At 41.1% G+C, this 27,807-nt stretch overlaps 2 protein-coding genes across 3 annotated transcripts; one reads left to right on the forward strand and one right to left on the reverse strand.

Annotated features, from left to right (window-relative positions):
- The first annotated feature begins 848 nt into the window (after window positions 1–848).
- LOC146493323 (lens fiber membrane intrinsic protein-like) lies at window positions 849–3,010 on the forward strand. Of its 2 annotated transcripts, none has more exons than XM_085147620.1 (5): window positions 849–945; window positions 1,570–1,778; window positions 1,981–2,130; window positions 2,229–2,363; window positions 2,478–3,009. In XM_085147620.1, exons 2-5 carry the CDS (start codon window positions 1,604–1,606, stop codon window positions 2,537–2,539), a joined length of 522 nt encoding a protein of 173 aa, XP_085003746.1. In that variant the 5' UTR covers window positions 849–945; window positions 1,570–1,603; the 3' UTR covers window positions 2,540–3,009. The 2 variants fall into 2 exon arrangements, with proteins under 2 accessions (XP_085003746.1, XP_085003745.1); XM_085147619.1 differs by lacking the exon at window positions 849–945 and adding an exon at window positions 973–1,130 and having other exon boundaries at window positions 2,478–3,010.
- Window positions 3,011–4,557: 1,547 nt separating this feature from the next.
- Window positions 4,558–26,529, reverse strand: tinagl1 (tubulointerstitial nephritis antigen-like 1). The gene is made up of 12 exons (XM_085148838.1): window positions 26,111–26,529; window positions 23,355–23,665; window positions 21,508–21,574; window positions 16,422–16,514; window positions 16,215–16,329; window positions 13,940–14,066; window positions 13,594–13,744; window positions 13,322–13,508; window positions 12,353–12,398; window positions 11,441–11,564; window positions 8,703–8,748; window positions 4,558–8,301 (listed from the first exon to the last, which is right to left on the reverse strand). Exons 2-12 carry the CDS (start codon window positions 23,656–23,658, stop codon window positions 8,134–8,136), a joined length of 1,428 nt encoding a protein of 475 aa, XP_085004964.1. The 5' UTR covers window positions 23,659–23,665; window positions 26,111–26,529; the 3' UTR covers window positions 4,558–8,133.
- Between the last annotated feature and the right edge of the window lie 1,278 nt (window positions 26,530–27,807).

A 27,807-nucleotide genomic window follows, 5' to 3' on the forward strand; every position in this document is an offset into this window, starting at 1 on the left:
TGTGTGAGCAGGTTGTGTCCGTAAGATGCAAACAAATCGTCCTTTCTTTGGCATTAATAAAGTGATCTGAATCTCAATCAACTAAGCATAGATGATTTTCATGTATGTACCCCTTTTCCAATATACATGTAACTGTATCTAGAAAAAGTGGACAGATTTGCTAAAAAGCATCATAGGTTTGTCATAGGTAGGTTTAGGATAAGGGTGTGTGGGTGTGATAAGGTTTATAGTGAGAGAAATTCCCCACGTCAGTGAGTATTTTCACAGTGACCAAACATCCAAGTGTGTGGTGTGTTTTTTCCTATTTCACTTTGTGAATCATATAAGTTGTTTTTAAAATGTTTTAAACTAGTTAAAAATCTCCTTTATAACCTAGTCTGCAGGGTAGAGCTCGTGATTTTAACATATACTGTATCAGGTTTAAATTGTGACAGAGATACGGCTTGTATAGAGCGCTGCCTCTATATGTGTCTGTACATGCTGCCACAGGGGGTAAGAGCTGAAAGAAAAGTGTTTGCTTCAGCATGTTGCATTGACACTGACAGTCCTGCATACCTATGCACATCCCCAGTTCTAGAGCAAGCCATTTACAAACAAACAAAACCCCCCAAAAGGAACACCCCTTCTCTAAGGGCACACAAATGCCAGAGACTGCACACACACGCACACGCACAAACACACACACACGCACACGCGTGTCATTTGCACCGTGGCCCCTGTGGTGTTTCATTCAAGTGTATCTCACTGAGCGAGACTCATGGCAGCAAAAGATTTTGCTTTCCTCAACAAAAAATCAGAGGGGACAACTTTACAGTTGTAGTATTGTCTCTGACTCTCTCGCTCTCTTTCCAGCCTGCTCTCTCTTCTCCCCCTCTGCCTGTTCGTATTTACTCTATCTACCTCTGGAAGGCGGGCAGTAGAGAAAGGTGCATTTCCAGAAACGAGGTAAGGGATCAGATTTCGCTGCTGTTTTTGAGTGTTTATCCTCCAGTGTCACGTTTGTGTTCATGGTCACTTACTGCTGAAGAAGAACCGGCGTGACATGAGAAACAAACTGCGGCATCACACAGAGCAGCTGTTACACAGATTTTGCTTGTTCAAGTCACAGTAATGTTTCCTCTAAAGAACAGGTAATGTTAACTGCTAATCAAATGTTGGATTTCCGTAAAAAAAACAAAAAACAGCTAAAACTGTGATCGTTCTAAGATTGTACATAGAGTAATATTTTCAATCAGCTTCATGTTCTTCCAGTGTACTTGTACTTGGTTGGCTTTATCTGCTGTTTTCAAACAGGGCTAAAAGAAATTCATAATTAGCTCCCTTTCCCCCTTTTTTCCTGTCGCCTTTGTGTGAGTTTGGGATAATTTGAATGATCATGAACATTTAATTTTCTGTTTAACGTATTTTAGGTTGGGTAATGTTCTACTATCACATATGCACAGAGCAAAGGCAGAAACACACTGCAGGTGTTTGTTTCAGCTGTGACATATTTAACCTTTTCTTTGCAGGTTTTGATCAAACGGGCTTTTACAGTGTAAGAAATGTGTCTATCGTCTTCTGTTTTTACAGGTGCTCTACAGCGGCCCCATTATCTCTGCTCAAAATGTACAGCTTCATGGGAGGGGGCCTGTTCTGTGCCATAGTGGGTAATATCCTGTTAGTGGTCTCCACTGCCACGGACTACTGGATGCAGTATCGACTGTCTGGAAATTATGCCCACCAGGGTCTCTGGAGGTACTGCATGTCCAACAAGTGCTACATGCAGACCGACAGCATAGGTAAGAGATCCAGGGTGTCTTCAGCCCATTGGACCGCCACAGTATTTGTAACAAATCAAAGGAGTGTGTACATTTATGTGTTTGTTTTTCCTTTTTTGATATTGACATGGCTGTGAAATAAAATCAATTGAATTTCTTTGGCTCAACAATCAAAACAATCCTGTCATACATGCCTTGTTCATTTCTGTCTGTTTTCACCCAGCTTACTGGAATGCCACCAGGGCCTTCATGATCCTTTCAGGGATGTCGTGCTTTGCAGGCATCATTGCTGGCATCATGTCCTTTGCGCACTTTTCCTCCTTTGAAAGGTTCAACCGCTCCTTTGCCGCAGGAATAATGTTTTTTGTCTCAAGTGAGTTGTCTTTCTTTTGAGTTGGCAAAAACACACCAACAGAAACAGTAATAATGACACTAGAATCACTGACATGTGCATCCCAATCTCCCTCTCAGCTTTCTTTGTTCTCCTGGCGATGGCCATCTACACCGGGGTGACAATCAACTTCCTGGGAAAGCGATTCGGTGACTGGCGCTTCTCTTGGTCATATATACTCGGCTGGGTGGCGATGCTCATGACCTTCTTTGCAGGTGAGAAAGGACATCCAGTTGCAAAAGTCAATAACTGCTTAAGTTACCATTAAATACCTAAAATCCGACCATTCGAATATTTGATGATCAAAGCCTCATCTCGGCCTGTTGCAGGTATTTTCTACATATGTGCCTACAGAATGTGTGAATGCAGGAGAGGAACCGGACCACGCTAGAGCGAGACAGGCAGCTTGTTTAAGAAAATAAAGACACGCTGCCTCTTCGAATACACGAAAGGCAGAACCCATCAAGGTGGCCTTGACTGATCTACTGAAGAGATGACGTCTTATACCGATGCTGGAGGTCTTTGATGGTCGGTTTAGCATGTTTTTAAAAAGTCACTGCAGTACAGATTTTTTTTTAGTCACAGTAACAATATAGAGGACAAACGAAACTAATAAAGCTATAACATGACTGATGCTGTTTTTACTAGTGTAATTTGTTACTGGCTTAAGCTTTGTGTGGAAATCTCACCAGGAGATGGCAGCACTAAAACACCACGGAAGTCTTAAGGTAGTCAGATTTGATGAGGAATGTAGGGCCACTATATTAAACATCAAATCAGGGATTAAATACCTGGTAAGGTTGTTGTTTTTGTAGATCAGATTTTTATACAGTCACTCCTTTAACTTTCAGCACCGCAGACTAATGGAAATACTTTTTATTAATAAGCAAACTCTACTGGAGGAATATATGTAATGCAAAAATATTCATCCACAAAGCAAAGAACAGCACATCAAACCTCTGTGGTGAATATTCTTGTCTCGGGGTTTCCCCTGAAGCTATCAGATTCAATACATCTGACAAAGATTTCCCCAAAGTAATAGAAAAATATATGTTCATTTTTGGGCTGTTGTTTAAAGGCAGAGCTTTGCCTTTGATTTTTGACATCCCCTTAAGGCTTGACAGCTCATGGAAAACTAGAGGGAGATTGTTTGTGTTTGTCTGTCAAACAGGCTACAAACAGCAGAATAGATTCTGAGAAGAACGCCAAGCTCCCGGACCGGGGCACACACCAGGGCAGGGTCCACAGCCAGCGATTGTTTTACTGCCTTTATCTTTACTAACTGCTTCCGTCTTTTTCTTGGTACTCATCCACTTCTCGAATCAGCTGAAAGGAAGAGAGCAGGAGCTGTTCAGGTAATGAATGCGTGGCTACTCAATGACGCAGAAACAATGGGAGAAATGTAAACAGTCGGTGGACAGATCCCTTGGTCCAAGTTTCCATACTTGGTCACCCGTGGCTGCAGTAGCTTCATAATATTGTGTGCTTTTCTCCAGATTCTTTCATAACCCTCTGTGAAGCTTTCACCCGAGTCAGGGTTTACAGTCTGTGGTATGACTTGGCAATTTTTTCAATTTTGTTTTTATTTCAAGGACTTGCCATGTTTATTTAATACAGTCCTGCAATAAGACATTTATATAGCAGGAGAGTGAAACAAAGTAACAGAGTAAAGGGTACTGACATATTTTTATTCATCTATCTGTACACACATTTAAAATTTAAGGTTAACATTAGCGTTTTGTTTTTGATTTGTAACCAGAATCAAGAGAGGTTTATTATCAAATGAAAAGGTTATTAAACCGGTAACTACACACGGTGGAAACACAAAAATGCAGGGGAGGTCGCCCTTCTAAGAGGTCTGCTCATAAATGTTTGCTGCTGTCACTGAGAGCACCTGGAAGGTTTTAGGTTTCACTGACACAACCTGATGATTTATGTGACAACATCTCTAGTAAATCTGACTTTGCAGACGTGTTATTTTTCTCACATCAAACACGCCATCCTTGTGCTGTCAGTCTGTTGGGGGATTTTGAAGACTGTTTTTTCATTTTTGGCACAAAGAGGCATCAAGAACAAGGCAAGGGGGTCCAACAGGTAATCAGAATATTTGATATATATATATATATATATATATATATATATATATATATATATATATATATATATATATATATATATATATAAAGCAGTGCAGAAAAGTGGCATGCAAAATAGTGAGTACATTTGTAAATGAATGTCTAGCCACATTACATGAAAAGTGACGCTACACAAGAGCCTGAAATGTCGATTTGAACTGAATCATCATTTTTTAAGTGGTGAAAGAAGTATTCAGACCCTCCACTTAACTAAAAGTCATAATACTTAAAAAAAATATATATATATATCATGAAGGTCAAGATCAAAATGTACTTTACATGTACCCAAAATGTATGTAGGTTTAATGCAAAATCTTATACATTAGATTATTGGATCAGAAACATTGATTCATTAATGGTCATGTCTCTTTAATGATGGCGATTGTCTAACCAACAGTCAAACTTTATATTAACATATGAAACAAATATAGTATAAACAAACATTACGGTTTGAAATTATTGGGCCATTTTACAAAAAAAGCTTTTTAGATAACAAAAAAACCAAAACATTAAAATACACATGGCTTCAAATTAAACAAGATGGAGCAGATGAGCAAGAGCCAAACGTCTCTTTGCCCGGGTCGTCCACCGACTGATTCGTTATTGCCCTCGGAGATGGAAGAGTACGCTGACACAGCGCGACCTTATAAAAACTGTCCTCGTCCCACCCCGGCACATCGTGTGGAGATTCATCCTAAACACCCTGTGCCAGGTTCCTGCTATTGCTGCTCACTCATTACTTTCACCATCAGCTTATAGTCACGCATGCACAGTAAGTATGAAACGAGACGTTTTTTTGATCGCTTCTCGGTCCCTGAATGCATCTATTTTTATTACACTGTGATATTTCAGGGGCAAGTTACATGGACGTGGTTTTAGAAAGACTTTATTATGTAAGTGAACACTAATGTGGCATTTCACTTAGCAAACACAACACGAGACAAAGAAATAATGAAACATTTCACAGGCAAATAAAGAAGAAAAAAAACTATATAATTTAAACAACTTGTATAAATAAAAGTCTACACAGCAGTGAATATGAAATGGTTCATTTTACACTAAATACACATTTTCTGAGTGAAAGTCTGCTGCTCGTGTAATTGGAGAAAGCATTTTGGTTAAAAGTAGGATCAGTTTCTGTGGCACATATTTGGAGTTTGCAGTGAACCTTCTGCAACTGTAATTGGTCCCATATGAACCTTGATAATATATCAACAAAATCACAACTTAACTTTTTGAACATCTTCATGTGATGAGAAGGTTTTTAATATTTTATGTTTTCTATATGTCATCTATTGCATTTTGGTTAAAGCTAACAACTAATCCAAAGAACCACTAAGTGAATGTAATGCAGGAAAACGAGCATGACGATAGGTTTCTGGTCAACAGAAAAAACACAAATCCAGCTTTGGTCAAATTCCACTGCTCTCTCTGCTTTTTTTTGTTTCTTTTTTTTAAATCAAGCCACGGATATGCACCTTTTCACACTGAGACCTGTTACTGACAGGCAGCGAGGACTGCAACACACCTATATATAACAATTTAGCAGCTAGCGGCTTTTATTAAATCAATCCTTCCTCCCGTGTAAAGGATTTGTCCACAAGCAAAAATGTAGACTTGATTGATCCTTCTTTGTGTTAATGACATAATCACTTCCACCCCAGGACAAGAAGCCCAGTTTCATACTGTTTTTGGTGTATTTTTATTTACTGTCAACCTCCTGTGCACCTCATGTCTCTTGATCCTTTCTGGAAAGCAACGACTCTTTGTGTGTGTGTGTGTGTGGGGGGGGGGGGGGTTGTTTTGTTTTGTTGTTGGGTTTTTTTTACAATGAATGAGGAACACGCAATCGACTGCTAATCTCTACCTTCTCCACCACATTGCACATTGCTTGAGCATCCAGACATTTCTCTTTGCTTTTATATTCATCCGCCAGTTCACGCCTGAAGGAATCAACGGAAAGGCCTTAAAGATCACAAGACGTGACGATGTAAAAAATGAAAAATCCTTTTGAAATTGTTACTGAAGCAAACCAGGGTGTAATTTCAGGCATGCGGTAATAACACGCTGTGCTTTGCTTTTCAAGTGAGCCTATGATAACAATGAAACTGAAAAGAAAAACATATATTTCAAATGGAGCTAGCTCAGTTTGATCTTACAGTTCCAGCAGAAAACAATAAAAAAAAAAAAAAGAAGTCACAACAAATAATGAGAACATAAAGTCATACAGCTCATCTGTTGAATCTGTGTTACAGTGTTACTCTGAAGTGGCTTTATGTTTATTACCTATCAGATGCACGAAGCTAAACACAAGCAGCGCAGCGCAGACTGGCCTTTAGCAGCATTATCGCACGTCGCTCAAGCTACTCGCCGTGTTCAGTTTCAAGAATGCAGAAGAAGAAAAGCAACGGAGTCATGAGTGGGTTACGAGAATTTCTACATACAGTACATTGTAAAACAAGTAGTTAAAAAATGGAAATGTAACTGCCGCAAAAGAATAAAGACATCTTTAGCTCAAATTGTAACAGTGTACACAGAACAGAGTACATTATACATACTTCCCATTTTCTTCTGCAGTGATCAACTCTGTTTTATTTTTGTGTCTGTTTTTTTTTTTTTAAGTAATACAATCTTTAAACTCTGCAGACATCAGTTTTTAATTTAGTAAAATATTAGGACTGGGGAAAGCAGCATGGCTTTTTAAATCTTAATAACTGTCACAGAGACTTAACCTAATTTTATCTCTGCCACAAAAAAAACCAAAAAAAACCCCCAAAAGACAAATTATCCACAAAGTTTGACTTAGTAGCTCAAAACTCAAAAACTTGGCATTTTGGTCACGCTTTTTAATAATGTCGCACTATTCAGGATTAAGAAGGTATTAGAAAGTGCTTGATTCACCATTTATATAGTAAATATAATAGATATATTATGATATGATCATTAGTATAATTATGCTTATTACAAGCAGTGATATCTGTGCATGGTGTTAACACATCTGTATTTATAAATGACATAATAAGGAGGAGTAAAAATATATAAATGATGAATTAAGCACTTGCTAGTAGCGTACTAAAGAGCCAGGATTGTGCCTGTTTCATTGATATTTCTTTAAAAGATTTCATAGTTTTAGGAGGAACTGTGACTTTCCTTGTAATCTTACACTTTTAAGTCACCCTGTGTTTCCAGTGTCAGATTCTACCTTTTTACTGAAATGTGTGAGAAACCCTACAGCCTCCAGCTACTAACTCTTTACAAGTGCCCTCTCTGAAAACAAGACAACGGGTCAAGCTACGCCTCTGTTTAGCTGACAGGTAAATGTCAGTAAGGTCATCAGTGATATATTATTGAGTTACATGGTTTAGAAGGGTGTGTCTTTCTAAAGGTGTCTGACATCTGGTATTTTAGCTCTCAGATTCCCTCTTTTCCAAGCCTGTCTGGTTATTACAGGTTTTGAGTTATAAAAAGATCACATCCTTCGTCACCAGACATGATAATGCTTCACCAGATATTATACTGGGGATTCTGGGATGTGTGGTCTTTGGAGCAGCAGGTACCTGAGTTGCCTGATTGCAAGGCAAAGTAAAAGAACTTTAGCTTAGTTTGTCTTAGTTTTTGGTGCCATGAATCTTGAGATACATGGTCGTTCTATTAAAAGGCTACAGAGGGTGGAGAGCAAGGTTCTATATCGTTCCCCAGAGTAAACTAAGGTGTAAAAAAAGAGGACTAGGGCTCACTTTATGGCAAGTAGAGGGGATGTGATGGCCTGCGACGCAGCTGCATAGAAAGACCAACTGTAGTTTGGACAATAATACAGGTTTTAAATAGGGTTTTAAGATCTGCAGTGTCTTTAAATGTGCCTGCGGTGATGGTGGTGATGGTGGTTGTGCATGTCTTCCATTGAGATTCTGCCCCACACGCCGATCACAAATGTTTCAATCTCACACTCGTTTTCCCCACGAGCGATCCGGAAGTAGCCGTTTTCACCCCAGTTCTTTCCCCAGGAGTTGGCAGCAATCTGGGGGAAATAAGATCACACTAACTGTAAAATACAATAAGACTTAAAGATGACAAAGGTTTTATTTACTTTCCCCTACACCTCACCAATGAGGGGGAGAAAAAACAGCTTTTTACAAGAGACTTTTAATATCGAATAACCACTTATAGTAATTAAGATACTGTTTGTAAATTTTAATCATATTGAAAAGAAGCTTTAAATGTTTAATCATTAAAACATATTACCTGTGCTACAGCAGCAGGGTTTTTCAGTCAATCTTTTTAAAAGGGACCTATTACACTTTTCCTTATTTCCTGCTGCTCAGTTTGAAACTCATTTTCTACTCTTGTGTCGAGCTGACATCAGCCTGAAACAGACATCCTTATATTATCATTTCAAGAAGGTGTGAAGTGAAAACTTACCCAATATTTTCTTGATGTTCCATCAACATTTCTCTCTTCTCCCCACCTAGTGCACAGATCAGAGATGATAGTAAATTAAAGCGCATAAAAATTAAAGTATAGCTACGTCTTATTAGAGCTGTAAAAAATAATTTAAGACATGTAATGCATTACTTTGCCTCAGATGTGCTCAGTGAAAAGCAGATATGCAGGGTTCAAATGTTTAAAATAAACTTTCCCCTTGTTAACAACATCCTGAGTATTTATAGCTGGACATCATTTTGTTGCACTTCTACATCATTCCAAAACAAAGAAACACGGAGTTCCCCTCTTCATCGGGCGTAGGTCACAGGGAAGAGGAACAGCACCTCAGCTTCGTCAGAGCACCGACACAGCAAAACACGAGCAGCCAACAGGCACACTGAACTTTATCTTTACCTTCTCCGGTGGCTGTGGCTTTGTTCTCAGGAAACCCTGGCAAAGGTCCATAAATTCCCATCATGCCATACACTTTGGTCTTAGCGTAGCTGCTGCCAACCCCTGCCGTTTCTGCTCGTCATGATCAAAACAGTCCTAAAGCCAATTCCCATCCTGTTTTTCCACACCCGGCCTTTCATTTCCCAAGAGACTCCCGGTCCGCAATCGGTTGTTATCTTTTATAAAGTAAAGGAATGCTGGGAAATACACTGGACGACCTCAAGCCCTGCCAACTCAGTAGCCTGCCACCAAAACACTGGCAAACTGTGCCAGGCTTCATTCAGTGAGTGACTTTATTAGGCCACTACTCTCCCAAGTGGATTATAACGTCACATTGACCAGGAGCAGACAGCTGGCTGGTGTTTGTGAGCATTGTTCACACCTGTATACAAGTGTGTGACCCCGTATGTTTACTTGTGTGCATATTTATTGGTATAGAGACAGGCAGACAGAATCAGACCACTGCTGATCTCTTATCGGTCTTCCAATCAACTCACTTGCTCACTTGGGGACAATGATGGACATGCCCCTGTGCCCATGTACCCCCGCCCTTGCCCAGTGCCCCTCATCCCAGCTCTGACCTCTCCTCTCGGGGACTGATCCCCCTCTCTCTGTCCAGTGCAGTCAGGATCAGCACCCCAGACAATGCTCTTTCCGCCACAGTGGACCTCAATGCTATCTCCACAAACTTTCCCAGGCCCTGGGCTTAAATGAATACACAGCTATGGGATTTAGCCTATGTAAACATACTGAAGCCTGTGGCTGGCAGGTTTGGAGCTCAAAACAGTGCCTTTCACAGTCTCCATCCATCCCTAAACCTGCACCACAGCTACAGCCACATCCACATCCAGCCAAACCACATCCAAAGCAGTCAGAAATCACAGTAGTTGTAGAAGGAGGCTGAATCTTCATCCTCACCATCATCTCACACTGTGCATACCTCCACAGTTTACCGACAATGAAGCTGCAGAGATGTAATTACACTCCAGAGGGTGTGGTTCTAACATGAGCGTGATAAGCAAACACGAATGCACTTGAAGGCTTGAAGAACAGAGAAAACTGTATAGGATTTAAATAAGCTAAGTGGATGAGAAGTGTTTGGGGTTTTTTTTTGTTTGTTTGTTTGTTTTTTATCCTACATGTGCTTATGCATGAAAGAAAAACTACAGACAGTGAAAGCTTCGAGTAAAGAGATTTGTGTTTTATCCTTATCAGATAAAAGCAGAGAAGTTGCTTCTGTCATAATGCAGGACTTGCATGTTTGCTGTTTTTTTGACACTCAGGTAAATGTTTACCTACAGTATAACACACACCCACACGTCATTGGATGAATTCGCCGGTAATTGGGGTTTTATTATCTCACATAAAAACTGGAGGAGCCGTGGATCGATCAGACAACGTTCCAATTACTGCCCATCTCTGACAGTCAAATGTTACCAAATACCAATTACTCAGAACCACTGTCACAGTTTAAAAATGTAAACTGAGCCTTGAGAGTGCCAAATATATCAGTGACATATGTCAAAGGCAGCAGCCTGTAAAATATTTAAAAGCAAAGAGCAGTTTATTCATCTTAAAGGTCAGAATATTTAAAAAACAAACAAACCATAAAACAGTATCAGTCTGTCTGGAGTCTAAAATGATAAGAGGAATATTTTGCCTCAAATGTTAAGAGGAGTAAACGAAAGGAAGTGGGACAGTCTGACAGCCAGATGAAGAGTGATGATGGAGACATCACAGAGCCAGAAAAACGCACGGCAGTGGGTGTGGGCAGGCAATCCAGGTGCGTCAGCCGTCTACCTGCCTGCATATTTGCGGTTGTTAAAGTGACTAGATGGGGGGGCAGGGGGGACTGTCTGGGGCAGATGAAGGAGTGGAGCCAAGGTGTGTCTCCGAGAGCAATAGTCTGGAAGGGAGGGAACGCTTATTCACAAGCAGACAGCTGGCTGTGTGCAAACACACGTGCAAGTGGAGCTTTGAATCAAACCCAGTACCAACAAGGACTCAATTAAAACCCTGATTCATCCTTATTAAACAACTTCTGAAGGCCACTGCTAAGCATGTAGCAACAGTTAAACCAGACACACTCTGGTTAAAGATGTAGAAAAGGTGAAAGCGTTTGTCTGGACAGGAGTCAGGTAAAGAAAAAAAAATTAAAATACAAAATTAAAACCTTGTGAGTTTATTTTAAACCCAATCAGGTCTGTATAAGCATGTTGGTTCACTAAATGGGGGCAAAAATATGAACTGTTTTGGATTGTCTTGGGATTCTGGTAACTTACCCGGTGATCCTGACTGAGTGTGTGCCATGTTTGCGGTATTGCGGTGGTTTAGTGAAACTGGCATCTGTGTGTTTGTAGATCCCAGTCTTATAGACAAAGAAGTCCTCGTGGACCTCCATAATAGCTGCAAGAACAAACAAGCACGGAGAATTAGAAGGTGGAAATAACCTGCATGAGCGCACACACACACACACACACGCACACGCACACACACTTTGATTAGCCATTTCCCAAAACTATTAAGCAATTTCACCAAACAAATTCTGATTTCCCCCCTGAGTCACACACCCAAACATCAGAGCAGGTTTGTGTGTGTGTGTGTCAGTGTGAGCTTCACATCTAAGCTATGTGTGACTTTCTTATCCCAGCAGCTGTTTATGGATAAAAGAAGGAAGTTTTTAAAGCTGTATCGGCACTAGATGCAGTGTTTTCTGGTTGAGAATATAATGCAAACTTTCACTCTTATTAGAATCTCTTCAGCAGACACACACAAAGGACCACACACACTCATGCTGCTCTCCTCGACTTTCTCAAAACTCTTCCTCCCTGGATTGTTGAACAATAAGTTGGCACACGCTCCCATACACACATGCACACATCCTTCGACAGTGTACTTGAAGGCATTCCAGATGGGCTCCAGGCAGCTAGCCGCGCTAATATAGCAAAGTCAGATCAAGCCTAGCAAGCCGCAGAGGCCGCTCATTTCTGACGGGGTGACTGGGGTCAGAGTTAAAACTCTGGTCAAAACCATTCAGATGAAAGGGTTAAATATGACGTCAGTCTAGGTCAGATACTTCAAGCTGTGTGTGTTTTCATTTGTGAAAAGTCACACCCACGTGGGAGCAATGTTGACAATAAAATACAAGCATATTTAAGGAAGACATACACACACACAGAAAGGCATCGCGTTACCTTGCACGGGGCCATTATCCATAATCTCCTTCATAATCTCCTTTTCCTAAGTGAGACGAAAGAGAGAACGATTTATAGGCAAAGGAGAGTGAGACAGACAGAATGATCGTTACATGTCAGTGAAACGGAGAGGATGAAAACAACCCCCTGGAAGTTAAAAGTCAGATAACAAGATTGAGTTCAGCAGGGCCCCTTGGTCTTAATGCCTGGCTTATTGACTTCACAGGCTATCAAGAGACAGGAACAACAGGCTGTAATGATTTTGAGAAGCATTAGCCGTCACTTAGCCCTGACGGATAGCTTCTGGTGAAACCACATGTTGGCTGCTGCTCAGCGGTTGTCTGATTTACAGAAGATCCATGCAGCAGCGTGGAGACACTGCCTTCGGGAGGCAGTTTGTGCAAATGTTACATGATACTAGTGCATGGGTTGCAGAGAGGGCGGGGATAATGTCTCCATGAAGTCATTTAGATCCATCCACCCATATTAGCGACCAAAATAGCGATATTTTACGGTTTTTATTGTTCGACTGAAGGATGGGGGCTTATGTAACTCACTTCTGTCTCTGAGCAGAAAGTAGAAACACTAATATGAGGAGGAAATCTCATTTCGGATTAACCCGCTGGTCCTGAAATGATAGCAGATAATGAGTGTTGTGTTTAAATTGGTGTAATTCACTCACTGCGGTGTTTCTCAAGGACAGCCTTTCTAAGTCATCGTACTAGAATAGTTTATAATTTAGTTTTATACACAAAGCTAACTCCTTAGTCCTGAATCCTACCTCCTGAAATATGGAAAACAAGCGGGTAAAAAAAAAAAAAAAAAAAAAAGCACATCCCACTGCTCTTCTACAACCTCAGACTCATTCCCAGGTGAGCCAGTCACACCATGGCTGATCAGTGTAGTTTTGTGAACGAGAGTGGATGTTTTTGTGTACACTTGTGCTTTGTGCAGCTTTCTTTCACTTACATTGGATGAGAGCCTGTAGGGCGGCGTGGACTGGTAGATGTCGTTGTGGTAGTTTTGCGTGTTGGGACATCGCTGCGTGGCTTGCCTCTTCCCCCGTCCAACCGAGCGGCTCTGCATCATGCAGCGACCCACCTCTGCCGGCGTTTGTTGCGGGGGTTGATATGGGTAACAGTCTTCTGTCACAACTCTGTCGGGAGGGATGGGTAGATGTAAGTCACCCATCATTCATTCACGAGCAGTAATAACTTTGTCTGAGATGAAGGGGGGCTTACCCCCTACGCCGAAGATACCACCAGGCTCCGTCTATGCGTCCTCCGGCACAGCCTCCCTGGTTGCGTGTGTCACAGGAAATAAGATTTTGGGGAGACAGCCGAGGAGTCATGTGGCCCATAGACTGGATGGAGATTCTGTCCGATGCCACAGCTGGTGGCAACAAAGCAAACGCATAAACACGTAACTAAAATTTCATGGTGGAAGCTTCACTTCAAGAAGAAACTTGAGAACTAAAGAACTTCTATTTCCTAGAGTTCATGCACGCTTGCGTGTGACACAGTTTAAGGATATTTCCCTACAGTTCCCCCATTAGCCCTGCAGATGTCATTTTCCCTAAGACAGCACCTGCTGTTGAGAAGGCCCAGGAAGCAGCGCAGTTGCCCTGATCCAGCGGTTCGTGAATCTTCCCCGGCCACTTCTCTGCTGAATTGAAGTAGGGTGGCAGATTGTCAGTCTGAGGATCCATGTTCATCTGCAAGAGGGAAAGAAGTTTGTTCGTTCTTGCTTCAACTCCATCTTTTGCAGCAACCCACGAAGAAAACATTTATAGTTCTCAGTAAAAACAGTCATTATTACCAACTGACAGTCCAAGATGTGTGACATGATTTTATAGGGAAAAGAAAGGAAACGGTATTTAAAAACAGCCTAACATTTACGTGCAGCAGCACGGGTTGCTTGAATGTGGTGTCAGGTAGTGTAGTGCAACTGTTTGGCCACAGCAGAACACAAACTGAAGGGTGCAATTAAAATACTTGTGGGCAGCTTCGTAATACAAGCTTGGATCATGGGCAGATTACATAAGTCTGCTTATCCTTGTAAAAGGATTTCTTTACAACCATTTGAACCAGAATCCATTTCTGACGTTGCAAAATAGACAGGACCCTCTGAAGCCACCCCTCTTTGTGAAACAACAAGTCTCTTTGGTTATATTAGGGTTTCATCATGATGATAAACTTCTGTTATAGAGTGTAACTGTCTCCCTGATAGAGCGCTTTCACTCAGACATGCTCCATCATTTAATCTCCAGCTATTGTCGGATGCTCTCTTCTTATTTCCTGGTATTATGTGATGAACATACACTACAGATAGCTTCATCTCTCTCTCTCTGACAAAGACTCTGGCTGCCCGCGGTGCATTCCACTGCTTAATAGTGAAGTATTCAGAGCACAGACGGCCACCTGATACATCACTAAGGAATGTGCTGCTGCTCAGAGATTTGGAGCTCTGGCAGGTCAAAGTGCAAAAAAAGCACCTGATCCAAAAGGCATCTAAAATGTTGCATTAAGTGCGTTTGACACGAGTCTGCAGAAACAACAGGAAAGGGGAGAGACTGAGAGTTTTGTGAATGGGCTGTGATCTGATTTGTGGCACAAGCAGGGACACGCTGACGGTGGAAGGAGTAGGGGGTGTTACAAAATTTCGAGGTGGAATGAATGCACGCAGGGCAAAGTGGGGATGCGCAGACCCAAGAGGAAGTCTTGTCTTTATTCTCAAAGCCGCCACCATCCTTTCCATCTTCTCTATGTGATGTTTTGGTTGCATCTTATGTAATCTTTCTGGGGTAAAATGTAAACAAAGACAGAGCAGGCTGAGGTCTCCAAACAGAGAGGCCATTACATACCAGCAGGCCACCATAATTAAGTGAAGCAGGTTTTGGTCAGTGCTCACTTGTTTGTAATAGGTTTCAAGCGTGCAAGAGCTTGTAAAAAAAAGAAGAAAAAAAGAAAAGTAAAGACATGAGTAACTTTTCTTTTTATTCTCACCTGTCTGTAAAACGTCCTGCTTCCACCCACATCTCTCCTCTTTATGTCATGCACTCACACAAGTGGGAAACAGTTTGTGACTCAGTTTGTGAAATTCAGCGTTGATCAAATTTCATATACTCTGATTTTAAAAACTATTTCTATGTAATATTTCAAATGTCTGTGTTTAAATACAAAAATAAGCAAATGATGTATACAATACCAATCGTTTCTGTTGCCAAATATTAAGAATATTATTTCTGTAAATCTCTATGTTACTTTTTTCCTGCTATTCATGAGTGAAGAAAGACATGATGGTCCAGCCAACCGGTAATCCAACGAGTCACTGCTCAGGGAACCTGAGTATGTACTTTTGTCGTTTTAAGTGGAAACTCAGAGTTTAAGAAGGTACACCTAGTGGCGACCAGTACAGTTATATTCTTACAGTTCCTGTATGGATATATCAAGGGCACCTAAGTGAATTTAATTTAATTTTATGTAAAACTCAGCCAACAGCTCAATGTGTTTTATATTGCAAAGTAAAGATCCCACAATATTAGAAAGAAATCCCAGCAATCACACAACCTTCTATGAGCAAGCATCTGGTGAAAGTGGGAAGGGAAAAACTTCCTTTTAACAGGAAGAAATCTCTGGTAGAACCAGGCTCAGGGAAGGGCAGAAATCTGCTGCAACTAATTGGAGGAGAGAGGAAAAAAAAGAAAGGGCAGAAAGAGGCAGGACAAGAGCCAGACTACAGCTGAGAGATTTAAATAAGGAGTCCAATCAGTGAAGTTTTGTATCTAAGCCTTCAGAAAGTTCACCCATATATTTATTTTCTAACGATGATTTGATGATTCAATGAACGAAGAGTCCTGTACCTGAATCTCATTCATGTTCATGACTGTTCTTGATGGTCTTTGTGTGCCCAGTCGGTAGCGGATGCCTTCGTTTAAAGTCATGCCATACAACTCACTGTAGTTAGCTGCCCTCCACCTAAAAACAATATGAAAGAGGCAGAAATCATATGTGTTTTTAACTACAAACAATGTATTGTAAGTACGTGTCTATATTTATTTGTTTCTTACCCATAGTTTCCTCTGTTGACAGCTTGGATAATGTCCGGCTCAATCAGACAGGCGTTCTGCTCACACTCCCAACGTCCAGAAGTCCCACATGTGCTACAGGAGAGAGAGAACAAAGTTAGTAGGGGACATTCAAAGAAACTACAAGTGCCTGTAAAAATGTGTATTTTTATGCTACAGTCACTAAAGTCTATTAAACAAAGGCAAGTGAGCAGAGGCTGAGTGGATTTCCCAAATAAGACATAAATTGAAAGAAGAATGTTAGCAGCCGGAAAAGGCTGGAAAAATTATGGAGTGGGATGGTTAAAAATAAAAAGCTTAGATTATTCAGCCTTTTAAGGCTGCAGAATGCAGATCCGTTTTTATTCGGCAAAACGGAAAATAAGTGAGCAGGATATTAACGATGACACACAGATGTTTACTTTGGAGATGTTCAGAAACAGAGGATTTACTTTCTGATGACTCACTGCCGAGAAGTGTGCCTTTGTGTGTTTGCGTGTGTGGTAATACAACACCAGAATGGAAAGGCTTTAAAAAACAAACAAAAAAACAAACAAACACACATATATATATATAGACAAGCAGTCCCCATCGCTATCACGCGTATTATAGTTGACAATTTGCAATGCACAGGTAGCAGTATTCTTCACTGGGTTATCGTTTCAATCACTTGCCTCAAAGCTGAGATAATGCACAGTGGATCTATTCAGTGTTATCTTTTTACTTGTACATCCAGTATGCACCAGTGGGTGTTTTAGTTATTTCTAATATATTTTCATGCACATGACATGTTTCAGATTATTATTTTAAACAGAAAACCCCCGCACAAATCCTGCATAAATGAAACGGAGAAAACAACTTCATATTTCCCTATGAAACATAGAAAAGCACGAAAAAGAAATGCATTCTCAAATGTATTGCAGATTTTTAATGATAAATGTATTATTGCTACTTATTAATATTAAACACACTTTATATGTCTTAAAACCATTGCCTGTTTTGTGCAAACCTTGTTTTATACATGCTATAAATAGCTCTGTCTAGCATACAACACATTGAGCTTGCTCGTTTTTTTTTGTTCTTGTGACAAACTCAGTTTTAAAAATACATCAAATGTGCTAAAACTATAAACTGTCTGTGCAATTTTAAACAGACGGATCCACACATGAGTAGACGGTAAAATCTAGACACTTAATTTAAACCTAGGTGACATATACATTAAAACAAAGCCAGGAACATAAAGATAAAGCAGGTAAAGTTCAACTGCTAAGAGCTCAAATACAGTCTGGCAGGGAACAGCGGAAGCGTATGAGACAGACAGGTAATTAGGTGATAAGACACAGTGAAACAAGACAGAGGCCTGTAAGTAAAGCCAACAGAAGTGAAACAATGTGATCTTAAAGTCAAATTGAAACAGAAAGAAGAATGAGTGTGTGTAAAGTGACTATATTTTTGTTTTTAACAGTCACATAATCAGCAGCAGTGTTGAGGATGTGAGCCAAACAATAACAGGGGTGTTTCTCAGATAATTATGTAGCTAGCATGAATTGTGCATGAAATGTTTTACTACCCAGGACCATCACTAAACAAATGCGATGTGTGTGACTGAAGAGGAATTTGACCTCTTCAGTCACACAGAAACCCGCGGATGGTATTCCCCTCTCAGATGGCTCACTTTCCTGCTGGGACACATGTGCCACGTTCATGTTACATTAAAAGGTTACACCAGTGTGTTTCTGCTCAGCATCCTACGGGGACCATCTGATGGCTTTTGATTGGTTCAAAGCAACTGTGACCTTTCACCTCTTCCACCCTCCAGCAGGAATAGAGGCATGCAGCAGCACAGTGCCAGTAGGTCTGCGATAAACACACAGGGATAGGCTTGATTTATGGAGATTGAGGGACAGAGTGGGACTGAATATAAAATCTAAGGGATGTGAGGACATATTTAACATTCCCCGTCACAGTCCCAATTTAAGATCTACTCGCCTGAGAGAGCATGGATAACAGCTAGACAATACAAGGTGTAGTAGCTCACCATATCTGGCCATTGATGCTTCCAGATCAGTCGGAGCAGAGCCATGTTTGTGTGTGTGTCTGCAGATACGGTGCATCTACGATATCTGAGCAAATAAATAAACTTAGAAAGTCTATGCTGGCATTGGCTGTTGTCCCATCTGACATAATGAGCCAACAGACGAAAGCAGCTGCCAAATCAAATTAGAGATCAACTGCTCCTTCAGACTGCTACCCCAGAGACCATCTTTGAAAGGAGAGGTCGCCGAGGTTCAGATCTTTTGGGACAGATAACATGTTATCGGGATGGCAGCAGATCTGTAAATAACCAAATTAGCTAGAAATCCCATTAACAAGACAAAAAGCTGACACATACTGTATTACACGTTAACACTCACAACAGTAGATATAAGCGCAGGCTGAATACACGACACTTAGTCTGTTCTAAAAACCAATCTCCGGATGATTAATTTTGTGCTGCACAGACAGATGATGTTTATACTGATTGTGGTGCTGATGTCAAAGTGCATTAAGTGCAGCTGTTAAACCAGTTAGTCATTAGAACAGTTTCCCTTTTCTGTTCAAATCAGTAAAGAAACATAGGCGGTACAGATAAGAGAGTGCAGGGGCGCTGCTAATGAGAGCCTCGGGAGGGGGAAAAGGGCGAGAGCCGATTTCTGAAAGAGCTGGGAGGACACGCATTTAGGAAATTAATAAGTGGAGGGAGTGGGAGTAGGAGAAGCATGTCCGCGTGTATCCGTCCGAGCCTAAGTTGTGGCGCAAATTTTAAAACTCCTGTGTGTATTAGTTTGATAAGCACGTGTGAGAGCACATGATACCGAGACTCTCTTGTTTTCAGAGCGAACGGGGGAGTTAGCACATTAATGTTGGTTTTTGGGAACTGGAACACCAGAGGCTATTTTTAAACAACCGTGCAGTGTGGGTTTGCTCAACGTCCACAAGTCTTTCCTCAAGATAAAAATAGGACCCCCGCCCTTTATCAACTTCCATCAACTGTATTCCTTCCCAATTGCTGCTGTGATAAGATTGTGTGTGTGTGTGTGTGAGTGACACACACACACACACACACACACACACACTCTCTTTAAAGAGCAACAATTGACACAGACGTGAGAAACCAGCGTGGAGGACAGATGTGGAATTCAATTTCCGCTGCTCCTGCTTTCACTCTCTTAACCTCCCTCCAGACTCTTGGGAACTACTACACAGCTCCTTGACTGCAGCTTATGTCATGCAGAAAAATGGCAGCCATCGCACACGGGCTCTGTTCCACTCAGGGTGCTGAAAATCACTGAGACAGAGATACTTTCCTGTCACTTAGAGTTAATCCACAATGCTCTTTGTATAAGCTCCTGACTTCTTGTCACGGTAGTAAAGTGAATTAGAAACACACTGAATTGGAAAAAAATAATACAGGACTGTCAAGGAGATTTACTCAAGGAGTCAGTTACAGAGAGCTGTATTACAGTGTACAGACCTATTATAATGTATTCAGGCAGAGTGGTTTTTCTGTCTCTATTAAAGTAGACTCAAACTCAACTGGAAAACTGTTTCAGTCCTGATTCAGTCTATCAAGTCACGTAGAAAGGCAAATGCAAACCTCTCTTCTTCCCTAGGGAGAAAAATAATTCGCATAAGGGATGTCTAAGCTTACCACTAGGCTATCTTATAATTTATAATAACAGAAAAGCCTTCGGAGGACAGGCAGTAGAAAGTTTGAAAACAAGGATCTACACCTCAAAAACATGACATGAAGCAATGATTTTGAGTAAAATGCAACTCAAATATATAAAATCAAAGGTGTATTTATTCAAATAATTAATCATTAAGGGAAAAAATGCTTGGTATACACTCAGCAATCAAGTTAATTATCTTTTGTGCTCACGTAAAAAGTTACGTGGGAAATTTACATGTTATCAAATTATTTAAAGTCAGCATTTTGGGGCATAAATACATTTGAGTGTGTAACAGAGCGCTTAGCAGGTGTGGTTTGTAGACTATGTACAAAAGATGAGCACCATGAAATCCTTTGGTTTGACTGAGAGGTGTCAATAGACCAAGTAGCCTAAAAATAACCTGCTTTTCCTACTATTTTCCACCAGATGGGACCAAAATTTACAAAATAAACTGCTTTTAGTATCAAGTAACACTTTAAGCGAGGGATTGAGAGTAAAATCTGAAGTTGAACAACAAGACAGACATCTCTACAACTGGGATTCTATTTACAGCCACAGCAGTCGCCCCCTGCTGGCCATTAGACAGAATGCAGCATTAAAACATGGATTCACATTTCAGCCCCAGAGGCTACAGCCATCTTTTATATACAGTTTATGATGGAGGTGTGATGGAGAATCACCAGAAGTTATTACAAGGAATCCTAAGGTGGAAATGATCTCTAAACAAAATATCATAATGAGCTGAGATATTTTATTTTTCAGGTCATTTCTCCTATTGGGACAAACTAACACAGCTTATCGCTCATCTTATCTTATCTATACCTGCACATTTCTTACGGACATTTAAAAAACCCAACAAAATTATGCACGCAGAGCTGGGCAGAAGGAGGCAGACAGAGTTTCAGGTGCAGGTGACTAAAGCTCATATGTGAGTAAGGATCATGTGATCAGCGAAAGATTTTCACTCAAAACAAGGATATAAAAATGAATAATGAACATTACTCCACAAAGCCACCAGCATAGTTAGAAACACATGCTGTGCAAAGGCACATTTTGCAACCTACAGCTTCATTTTAAACTGTGCAAATCCCCACAGCTTTTAGGAATACCAAGCGCTGTACGTCAGAGAGGGAGTCAGAGAAACTTGATGGTAAAAACAGATTTTTCAGCTTTTGTAAAGCCAAATCCATAAAAAAATTCCCCTCCAAATTATAAAAAAATATTACATGCATATTTTATATAATGTTTAGTGTTTAAAAAAAAGAACTGGGAACCTGAAAATGTTCGAACTTAAAGATACTTCAGGGGGCAATTAAAGGGAAAACCCTTGATTTAAAAGGCAGAAAGAATGCATGGAAAAGGCGGGGTGTACATACCATAAATTGCAATTTTCTTTGTATGTTTGCCCCGTCAAGAACGTGTTTCCATTTCTTTCACAGGTGCCTGAGAAAAGACAAAGAGTGGCAATTTAATATGCGCAGGTTTGATGTGGCTAAACAATAAAGATCCTACCGCTAATCTCAACAAAAGCTACGCACAGTCTCAATCACGGAGACACAAATGAGACACGTACTGTACACGGAGGCTTAAAAGCACACATACACACTTGATATTAATAACACAGTAACCACATTCCTTCACTTGCAACCACAGTAAAAGTTAACAGCGACTAGTCTTAGCAGTAACACACAGAATATGTGAGGTCTAAGGAGCTCTAAGCCAGTAATCCTGTGTAGGAATGTGGCGTTAGCTTCTTTCCTGCCTTCCCAGGCTTCCCGGGCTCTCGTCATGCTTTAACCAGCTTACGCTCCACTGCACCAACTCTACTGAGACAGCGTGGAAAGCCCCCACTTCCATCTATAATTAAACATCAAAAATTTTACAAAATTTGGGAGTTGCACACCCTGTGCTGTCACAACCCCAAAAGTGGCCCATCTTACTCGACTGTTAAAACGTTGGTGTTTTGGTGACAAGCTTACCTAAAGTGGAAGATGCTGTCAGAGGGGACTCCATGTGGAATTTAAGGCATAATCTGGCTGAGAATTTACAGTGTGAGCAAGTTTTCCCGGCCTCTGGTGTGAGGCCCCGTGCTGACAGTGTGATCTATGACTGATGCTCTCACAGCTGTCTCTATCGTAATTCAAATTACTGCAAAGCTTCGGCAAGTGGCAAGTTACACATTAATACAGAAGTAATGTGTGCAGACTGAACATATGCAATGGTTACCGTGACATTTTTTGTATAGCATTCCTTCAGCGCAGACCGAGTGAAAAAACAGTAGCAGTTAAGAGGAAAGACCCATCATAACAAGGTGTCTTTCCGTGGCTTCCCTCCATTCTGACTGTGTGATCAAACATGCTTGTGTGCACATGCTTGTACGTCGGACCTCCTGGGTGCCAAACCTTATCGAGCACGGCCCACATACCTGCATCGACCTCTCTAACTTTGTAGTCCTGTACCCATTGTCTGACCGCATACCCCACATTCTTTCTCCTGACCTCCATTCATCCCTCTACACACCCCTCCTCCCACCGTCTCGGTTAATAAGAAGCCTACTGTTCCCTACGCTGCTCTCAGGTAGCCCTTTGCCTTTGCTGGCACATTTCACACTTCGGCAGAGAGGATGGTGCTAGAACTGTGAGGGGAGTCCAAATGTAGTCAACCAACCAGTAACACAGGTGAACGAACAGGAGTGAAACCTGCAATACAATCAGATGCTATATGTAGATCATTTAAGGGACAGGGAACGTACAGATAATTATTATGTATGCTGAAATATAGTTTGACTTTCCTTTATTATTATTATTATTATTATTATTATTATTATTATTATTATTATTATTATTATTAATTATTATTAAATCCATTATATTAATACTGTTGTTTACCCTCCCACTCTGTGATTAATCACACAGAGACATTAGAAAGATCAAAAGTTTCTGTCCAAGTAAGAAACATTGGTATGATCACTTCATATAAATGCAGTAACAAGCTGAAGCTTTTAAAAGAAGGTTAAAATGAAAGTAGGTATGCAATTCTAATCCATTTTCAGCATATTAGGGGCGTCACGCTGCTTTCCATCGTGGCCCAGCGTGGAGCTTGTCAGTGGGGTTTCCTGCAGCTCTCTGACAGAGTTTAACTAACAAAGACATGCCTACACGCTCACACACATGGCTGCAACACTTTCTGATGCATCCCAAAACACATTTGCACCTTCACATACCAATGAAAGGCGGCTGCACGCCAAGACAGTGACCCCAGAAGTCGGGGCAGCAGTCGGACACCGTGCGATTGCAGAACAGGTCACAGTAGCAGATTGTGTCCAGGTACGGCACGGTGCACAGGTCGTCCCTGCCAGGACAGCAGCCTCCTCGTCTCTGGCAGTAGGAGCCGAATGGGTCTCTGATGCCGCCAACATGAAGTGGACTGGCAAGCTCCCTCTTGGTCCTTCTGGAAAGGATTCTGTCTGCAGTGCCTTCTCCCACCACCAGGAGTAGCACGGTCACAGTCAACAGGATGAGCTTCATGATAAACCTGCGACAGGGAGAGGGCAGAAATTTAACATTTAAGAGTTGTGGATAAAGTCAGTGTTATCCAAGGCATACCTCTGTATGATGCTCAAGAAGACACACTTAAAATGCTCCACTCTGCAGGGGGAAGAGCAGCAGAGTGTAGCAGAGTAATTGGGCATTACTGCTGCCAACTTCTGAGCAGTTCATATAAACACTGAGGCACACACACATGCACGCACACACACATGCACACACACACACATGCACACACACACACATGCACACACACACACACACATGCATGCACACACACACGGCAGATAAGTTTAAACAGACTTGGCAGCACATGGTTTAAATAGAAACCCATGTGATCCTTGGAGATTGTCTATTTATTTCCTCAACTTTCCTTTTAAACCGCCAAGACAAACAGCAGCTAAATATGAAAATACACACAGAGTGATGGAAAACATCGTCTCAGTGGCAAAAGTTATGTTATCAAATATGTTGAACGGTGCATGATGGGCAGGTTCTCTGACATGTCTATATGCACATGTAATATCCTCAATGTCCACGTTTAGTCTGTTTGTCCCTGCTCAAGGTCTCTGGATTATTATAGGTCAAACAATCCCACGCATTGTTTTTTTGTTTGTGTTGGTCTCAGGTCACTGGATAGGGGAGTCTCTGCCGGGTCGGACCAAGAAGAGGGCTTGCCCCCGCTGCTTACATAAACAGCATCATTAATTATCCAATCAGATCTCTCGGCACAATGGACCCTGTGCACATAAAGCACAGCTCCGGAAAAGGCCTTTGCTCTGCTGTTTTCTGCATGACTGTGCCTTTACTTGGTGCATACACACACAGACCCACACACACACACCACACCCACATACACACAGTAACATATGGCAGCATGGGATGGGCAGGTCTTGTCCTTTACACAAGTGTTTTGTTGTGTCAGACTTTGAGCAGCAGTGCAATAAAACACCAGCCAATCTGCTCATCATGCTGGTGATGTCTTTAGGTCAATCTAAAGCTAAAAAAAAACTTCTGCAGAGATCATAATGCAGTTGTCTTCAGAGGCTCTTCTTTATCATCTGTAGCTTCTTTACACATATTAAATTAGATTGTTAAGCTATAAGAAAGTATTTTGCTCAATTGCTTACTTAAACGAGACAGTATTTATAGATTTAGTCCATATTACTGTGTAAAATATCCTTTTAACACCCAATATTTCAATCATACGATCCTGAGAAAAAGATCTTAAAGCTTTCAGTAATGTCACAGATGGCATATGGTCCATCAGGGCTCCAGACAGCTGTAGCCAAGCTACTGATCCTCCACTTCAGCTACAGGACAGATGAACCCTCAGTAAGGGTTACCCGCTCACTTTCTAACACACACACTATAGCGCATGGACACATAACACAGTGGCAGATGAGACATGCGGAGTCAGTGTCAGCAGCTTCAGGACCACAGTTATGAACAGTGAGTTCATAAATCTGAGCAGCATTTCATTCCACAGCAGCACTTTTTTTTTAAAAAATGGGAACATTATAAACCACAAATACATTAATGCATCAACATACTTTTCATTTTTATGCTTCACTGCTAATGAACAAGAAATTAAAACCTATCATCCAGTAATTTGTGGTGAAAGTAACTCATACAACCTTTTCAGTAATGAAGTAAAAGAACCTCCAAGGCTAGAAATATTTTTTAAGAAAAAACACACACAAAAAACCCAACAACAACAACAACAAAAACATAAAAACAAGGGCCAAATCTTGAACTGTAATTAAGGTGAACCAAACTTTTAGCTGCTTACACACGTGACTCGATCACTTTCCTTCCCAAGACTGAACTTTGACACATTGTTGCAACACCCAGCAGATAATTCATTCTTCAGTGTGTCTCTATAAAAGCCCGCACCATTTTTACTGTGTTACACAGTCCTCGACTATTCTCTCAGCTGTTTGAAAAAACTAAAAAACACCAAGCTCGATTTTTAAGGGGGAGTGGGTTGGATCATGTATAACACCTTACAGGTGTCCAGTGAGGACTGCACCTCAGCAGGTGAGTGAAGAGATTACTGGTGTCTGGAGCGGCCACTCCACCTGAACCCAACAACCCTCCATAACAAAAAAAAAAAAAAAAAAAAAAAAAAAAAGACAAAACAGCCTTCCGTTGATATTAATGTAGCTCTAATGTGCCCAACACACCCTTAAGATACATATGTCGTAACAGAAAAGGCTTGACTAACCAATGCTCTGCAATAAATCTAAGTAATTATACAGAAAAAGACTAAAAACATGGAGGGTGATGACAATTCTCTGAAAGAGAGCTTAAAAGTTTCCTCTTCTTCTGTTTAAAGTAACTTGATAATAGTGTAAGCCAGACTGTGACGCTCAGGCTGCACCTGCCTGAGAGCTGCTGCTGAAAAGTGCAGAGAAATAGAAACTGCTGTTACCTTGAGTTTAGAGAGAAATCCTGGTTTTGTAATCCAGTAAGAAACAGCTTTTTTGTTGCTGGTGTGCTGCTCAGGAAGTCCCTCACAGGTAGAGAGAGTTTAGGTAAAAGGTCAGGCTCCTTTTCTCTGTTCCAAACTCTCTCACAGGATCTGCTCTGTCAGTCTCGGTCTTCTCTATATACAGGCAACAAGGAAGCGTAACCACTCCCCCCTCCAGCCTCTGGCTTGTCCCCTGCTTCACTGCCTCTCCCTCAGCAGCTCACATTCACGCACTTTTGCCTTTCCCTGTGACTCCCACAGGTTGACTATCTCTGCATGCTTTTCCTCTTCTTATCATACTGGAGCCTGCATAGTGACCTGGCTTGCACTCGGGCACATCTCTGTTCATCTTCTCTCATATTTTCTTCCCACTGTCGCTATCAGTAGCCATGACTTCCCCCTTCTTTATCTGCGACTTTTCCCCACACAGGGCCAAATCCACTTGAGGTGGGCGCCATTGCACGCCCCCTAGCGGTCGCAGGTTGAGTAGCTCCACCTATCAGCCACGAAGTTATGGAGGAGCCAGAGAGAAACCTCCCATCTTCTAGAAAGTTACAGATGAGTCTCTGGAGATGCGATTTTGGTACGCATTGTCGGAATGTGAGAAATATTGCGGATGTTTTTTTGTAAGATGATGAATCTGTTTTTATCATCAGCCTCTTGTTGTGTAACATCTCCCCCTTTCCAAACAAAATAATTTCAGTGAAGGAATTTGATTTATTAAACAAATGAAATTTATGTCTATAAAATTTTAATATTGTGTGGTTTCCTGAGCAGTGAACACAAACAGGACACATTACACAGCTGCAGTGAGTGAATGACAGAGAATATCAGCTGTCAAATGTTTAACCCTCTTCTATATTTGGTAACCAGTGTGCTGAAAGTCCGCTTTCCTTAAGTTTATGAAAGTACATAAATGACATAAATGCTTCTGCAGAAGAAGACTGAATAAGGTTTTACTGAAGTGTTGCCCTGGCCCAGAAAGACCCAGCTGACCACTTTTGGGCTGATCAATAAGCTAAAAGCTGAATCAATAACTGTGACACCACATGGTGCTGGACAGGGTGGGTGAGGCTTCCCCAGAAAATGAAAGAAAACACTGAACACGCAAAGGCTATGCTTTGCTTTGCATACATTTATAATTGAATATTTAGAAAAACAAATGAAAACATTGCTTTATTACTTAAAAATATTCATCGTTTCCCATTTATTAAGTAAAAGAAAAGATAAATCAAAGAACCTTCTATTAGTACAATAACAACTACTACTAATAATGATGATGATGATAATAATGATGCCTGTTAGCTACAGAGGCACTGCTTGCTGCCAGATGAAGCAGGTAACTACTTAGAGCTCCAGGCCATTTTTGAAGGGTTTGGGACTGATATAATTAAAAGTACAGCAGTGGCATTAAGTTAAGTTTTCTGTGACAATAGGAGAGCCCTGACCTCCCTAAGGAGGTCAGGGCATGTGTGATTCTGTTTACACAAACCCAATGACAAAAACAAAAGCTATTCAGTGAAAAATGAAGAGGAGTGATCCATCTGGGAGTGAGAAAGAAAGAGGGACAACAGAGGAAGAGGAGAGAAAAGCAAGACAGAGGTGAGCGAAGGAGACAATAATGATTACATTTAAGGCTAAATAACTAAATGCTGCTA

This window comes from Neolamprologus multifasciatus, chromosome 22 (genome assembly GCF_963576455.1).
Source record: "Neolamprologus multifasciatus chromosome 22, fNeoMul1.2, whole genome shotgun sequence".
NCBI lineage: Eukaryota > Metazoa > Chordata > Actinopteri > Cichliformes > Cichlidae > Neolamprologus > Neolamprologus multifasciatus.